Source organism: Cajanus cajan, chromosome 5, assembly GCF_000230855.2.
Source record: "Cajanus cajan strain Asha chromosome 5, NIPB_CcT2T_4, whole genome shotgun sequence".
Lineage (NCBI taxonomy): Eukaryota > Viridiplantae > Streptophyta > Magnoliopsida > Fabales > Fabaceae > Cajanus > Cajanus cajan.
Window position 1 is genome coordinate 11,505,648 of NC_138521.1, and position 6,000 is coordinate 11,511,647.

Here is a 6,000-nt window from a genome sequence, read left to right on the forward strand (position 1 = left end):
TTGTTGTTCTTGTATATGTTTAAATTATGTTGCAGGTGATCATGATGTTGGTGATGAGGCTTAAGGCTTCAGTTGGACATGCTCTGATAGGATGTGACATCGGGGCTTAGCTAGCTTAGTCTAATATGTTATTGTTTTAATAACTTTAGTTTGTTTTCTTTTGTAATTTATAGCAAAGAAATAACGTAAATAAAGTTTGTAATCTTTCTTTTGTAATTTTGAATGTCCTTGATAAAAGATCAAAATGTGCACTTTATCATATTATTTTTATTACATGATTTGAAGGTTATAAATTAATTCCTAACTGGGAGGCACTACCACCTTTGCTGAAATTAATCTATACTTTTCTTTATATGATTTCTTGAGTTTTGATACTTACATGTTGACTTTTATGATTTAGGAGTTACGAATGTGAACCTTCTACCTTATAATATTTGAGACAAATATTTCATCCATAAAAGAGGTGGTCAATTATGAAAGATTTTATTTACTCAAGAAAAAAAAATTATTGTTTACATTTATTGTGCATTAATGTTGGGGTAGAAGGTGTCACATTAGGGATAACATGCAAACAATACTGGGATATTCATGTAATAAGATGTAGAACATAAAATATTTTTTTGTCAACCTTGACTTGAAAAAATAAATTCCCTATGAGGTTACAAACTAGTCTTGTACATATATGCATATACATGTAATATAGAAGTATTGAAAACACAAAGCTCTAGCACCGATCAAGTATTTCTACATAGATGATGTATCAAAACAACTCTACACACACAAAATGCCATATCCAACATGGTCATCTAATTGTGCTCACCCTCCACCTAATCCTGACATGCTCCTATACAAAGTATAATTACAGTAATTCAATAAATGAAAAAGTAAGGGTAAGCTTGTAAAAAAAAAACAACATATCATATAAGAAGTAATCAACTTCAAAAAACATGCACAACTTTAAAAGCATCATGACAACTTTAACAAATTTCAACTTGATCAATAAAACAATTTTCATAATTTAACAACTTAAAAAAACATATCAACTTAACAACTTATGCATCATCATACATTTTCAACTTTAGAAATCTCCTACAATATAGTGAATAGTCTAAGTGATTTTATCCTACCAAATCACAATGTCTACCTTGTCATCTCTAGGTCAACTATAGGCAACTTCAAACATTGTAAGTTGTTTAACAACTTATTTAGGTTTCTAAGATTTCACCACTTACACTAAAAAATCCAGTACTACTATTAGGAATAGAATAACTTAGAAAATCATTTAATATGCCTAATTTCATAAATAAATCATGTAAGTTTCCGATATACTCTTAAACCTTTTAGATTCCTACTAGTAATTAAATAATTAATTAATAATGATTAAAGATAAAATAAAAAAATATTTAATGTTACAATTGTAAAATGACACTCAAATTAAAATAAACAATAATTACTAAAATATCAAATAAAATGAAATAGAGAGAATAACATTTATTATCGTTTATTAGTATGTATAAAAAAAATATAGAATAACACTTATTATTAGATAGAAAGAGGTGGAGTATAAAAAGTTGGAAAGTTGGTGCTGATTAAATAAATTAACGGCCAACGAAATTTTTCGCTGCAAATAAAATATTTGTTTAGAGTCTCCATCCAATCTTACGAGGCTCATAATATATACACTTTTTGTTTTTTTTATAAGTACACCTCTTTTATTTTATTTTTTAAATTTATAAAATATTGTAGTTTTTTTTTAAATTTTTTAATTTTATACTTCCAACTTTCAATTTTTTACTTTCTTTTTTTTTTCACATACTTTTTTTTATAGTTTTCACATGCTACCAAAATAGGTGTGATGAACGAAAAGTAAGGAGATGCATGTAAAAATTAAAAAAAGGAAGGAAGATGTGTGAAAAAAAGTACTAAATTAAATATTGTAGATATAAAATTAAAAATTAAAGACAAAAAAATTAAAAATATTTTAGAAATTTAATTATTTTTTTTTAATAAGGAGGTGTACTTATAGACAAAAGGAGGTATATATATCATGAACCCACTTATGATCATGTAATCGATAGGCCTTATTTAGCCGAGCCCAACACTAGGCCCAGCAGATAAACCAATCAAGAGATGATACATGATGAGATAACAAAGAATACAGTTTCATTAACACCACCCATTTTCTAACTTTTAGGTTAATTAGGTATGTTCCCAGCTATATATCTAAAGTGGAAAATGCTAGCTCTATGAGAGTTATTATTTGTGGATTTGAGTGTGCTTATTGATACTCGAAGCACTGAACTGACATGATAGTTGAAGATGTTAGAATTAATGCTTCATGCAATATATAGTGTATATGATAAGTGCTTAATTTAGCATTTTCTTCCGTATATATAACGCAAGTCAACTATACATTGAATACAGCATCTTTGCAACAAAGTTAAAATATATATGAATATACTTCATGAAAATGCTGATTGATTTTATAAATAAAGTCATAATCCCCGCAAGAAGATTTTAGCTGAACATGCATTTGTAAGTCGATGTCTTTAAGTAAAAGGGTTTAATTAACTTAACAAAATTTCCACCTATACTTTGATCAAACTTGAAATTTTACCAAAACGAACGTGTTATTAAGATATTACGGATAGATTAATTTACGGAGTATTTGGTACGTGAAATGTTTTTATTTTTTTAGAATCTTAAATATGTAATCTTAATTTTTTATATTTGGTAATTATTTTAAATAAAAATATTTTTATGAATATAATTTTTTGAAATCATTTTTTTTTAATTTTCACACAAAATATTCCATGAGGGGGGTTAAGAATCTAAAATTTTTAAGTTAGGAAAAAAATTATATATATAAAAAGACCACAATATCTCTTTTTAAAACAAAATTTCTTTTCTTCTATTTTTCTTTCTCTCTATCTCCCTCCCTCTCTTTCCCCCTCTCTCTTCTCCCTTTCTTACTCTCTCTCTCTCTCTCTCTCATATTTCTATTTCTTAATTTCTCTTTCTCTTACTTATATTTCATTATTTATTGATCTTGTCAATTTTAATAATATTATTAAAATTTTTCTTGTTTGTACAGTTTAATGATATTTGTTAATATTTTTTTATTTGGATAAAATAGAATAATATAATTTTATTCTTCTTATTTATAATGTAATATTTTATTTATTTATTTCTTTTGTTAAATTCTATATTTAAATAATTTTAAATAAAATTTTTAAACTTTTTAAAATAATTTAATGTCATATTGTTACAGATAAATAATTATCTCAGTTTGTTTTTCTGTTAGATGATAGATGTGTTGATGGTTACATTCAGTTGGATTAGTTAGATATAAATAAGTGTGTCTTGTACATTTGAAGATAGTGAATGAAATTCAACTTTCAATAATTTCTCTTCTGAATCACTCTCTGAGAATTATCTCTATTCATGTTAACCATGTTTTTCTGCATGGTATCAGAGCCCCTTTCCTAGGGGCTTTGCTGCGCAAATCCAACTCTGAAACATTTCTTCTTCTCGTCGTTCTTGATTTCTTCTCTTCTTCTCTTCTCATCGTTCTTGATTTCTTCTCCTCTTCTTGCTTGAATTTTAATGGCGAATCAAGCAATTGATCCTTCAAATCCTTTCTACTTGCATTGAATGAGAATCCTGGAATTTCTTTGGTGTCAGTTCTATTAATCGGTGAGAATTACCATTCTTGGGCTCGAGCGATGACTATGGCACTCAAATCGAAAAATAAGTTGCAACTTGTTGACGGTTCTTTACCGAAGCCCGAAGTCGGAGATCCATCGTTCTTGGCATGGGATCGATGCAATACTATGGTGTTGTCATGGATCAATAAATCATTGGATGCCTCTATAGTTCAAAGCGTCATTTGGATGGAAATAGCCTATGAAGTGTGGAATGATTTACGTGAAAGATATTACCAAGGGGATATCTTTCGTATTTCTGAATTACAAGAGGAGATTTACTCTATGAAACAAGGAAACCTGTCGATTACTGCTTATTTCACTAGTTTGAAGAGCTTGTGGCAAGAATTGGACAATTTTAGACCAATTCCTCATTTTTCTTGTGCAGTTAGACGTAATTGTGATTTGATACCTACAGTGAAAGCTTATAGGGAAAATGACTATGTCATTAGGTTCTTGAAAGGACTTAATGAACAATATGCAGCTGTGAGATCACAAATTATGTTAATGGATCCTCTTCCTCCAATTAATAGGGTTTTTTCCCTATTAATTCAGCAAGAAAGACAGATGGGAGTACTGGTTGAAGATTCTCAAGTGCTAGTTAATGTAGTTGGTAGTTCAGGAAGAGGAAAATATAAGGGTCCTAGAGCACAAAACATGGGCTCGGGAGGAAGAGGAAATAGAGGGAGAGGACAAAGCACAAAGGTGTGCTCATATTGTGGTAAGACATGTCATTTAGTGGATACATGCTATAAGAAGCATGGTTTTCCCCCTCACTTCAAAAGGGTAAATGCCATCAATCACTATAGCACTAATGATGAAGAGGATGTTGATGATACTCAAATTATTTTTGCTTGAAAGGAAGTGGGGGAGAGTACAAGTATGATGTTTACTCCAGCGCAACATAAAGCATTACTTGCATTGCTACAACAATCAGGAAATCAAATTGGACATGCAGTGAATCAAGTAACTAGTTCTTTAAATCATCAATCATTCACAAAAACCTTAGGTATAATCCTTGCCTTGTCTCAAAATTGCAATTCCAGTTCTTGGATCATTGAAACAAGAGCTATAGATCATGTATGCAATTCCTTAAAGTTTTTTCAGTTCCACAAAAGAATTAAATCGATTCCTATTAAGTTGCCTGATGGGAGTCAAATTTGTACTCAAATCTCAGGAGCAATATATATGTCAAAAGACTTCTACCTGACAAATGTTTTGTATATTCCTGATTTCAGTTTTCATCTGATTTCAGTTTTAATCTGATTTCAGTTTCTAAACTAACAAAATCATTATCTTGTAAATTCACTTTTTCTGATTCTGATTGTCAGATTCAGGACTCCCACTCTATGAGGATGATTGGTGCAGCTAAACTGAAGTCAGGACTTTATGCAATGGTTCCCAATGATCAGTCAAACTTGGTACAACACTGTATCAACAATTTTTTTACGTATGATTTTGATCTTTGGCATATGAGGTTAGGTCACCTATCTCATGAGAAATTGAATATAATAAAGAATCTATACCCCCATATTGAATGTAATAAAACTACAAATCCTTGTGAGATTTGTCATTTAGCTAAACAAAAAAGATTACCTTTCAGTGATAGTGTGAATACTTCTGTGGAGTTTTTTGATCTGGTGCTTGTTGATATTTGGGGACCCTTGTCCATTCCATCTATTTTTGGTCATAGGTACATTCTAACCATAGTAGAGGATAAATCTAGGTTCACTTGGATTTACTTGATGAAACAAAAATTTGAAACATCAAACCTACTAAAGAATTTTGTTTCTTTAATTCATACACAAAAAAATAAAAATAAAAAATATTAGATCCGATAATGGTGTTGAGTTCCTTATGAAAGAGTGGTATGCCTCAGAAGGAATTAATCATCAAACTTCTTGTGTGGAAACACCACAACAAAATGGTATTGTAGAAAGAAAACACCAACACATTCTCAGTGTGGCTAGATCTCTCATCTTTCAGTCAAATCTGCCAAAAATTTTCTGGAACTATGTTGTCAGTCATGCTGTACACTTAATCAATAGAATGCCAACTAGGTATCTCAATAATAAATCACCTTATCAAGTCTTAATGAATATTTTACCTGAGATATCAAACCTAAAGGTTTTTGGATGTTTGTGTTTTGCATCCAACTTAACAACATCAAGAAAAAAATTTGACTCAAGGTCTAGGAAATGTATTTTTCTAGGTTTCAAAACAGGCACTAAAGGATACATTTTATATGATCTAAAAACAAGAGAAACCTTCATATCTAGAGATGTTATGTTTTACG

At 29.8% G+C, this 6,000-nt stretch overlaps 1 protein-coding gene across 1 annotated transcript; it reads left to right on the forward strand.

The window, feature by feature from the left end:
* The first annotated feature begins 3,725 nt into the window (after positions 1–3,725).
* Positions 3,726–4,562, forward strand: LOC109813834 (uncharacterized). The gene has a single exon (XM_020378096.2). It carries the CDS (start codon positions 3,726–3,728, stop codon positions 4,560–4,562), a length of 837 nt encoding a protein of 278 aa, XP_020233685.2.
* The last annotated feature ends 1,438 nt before the right edge of the window (positions 4,563–6,000 follow it).

What these genes read in the sequence shown, in the direction of transcription:
- LOC109813834 (XM_020378096.2), top strand. Translation starts at nt 3,726, where the DNA reads ATGACTATGGCACTCAAATCGAAAAATAAGTTGCAACTTGTTGACGGT.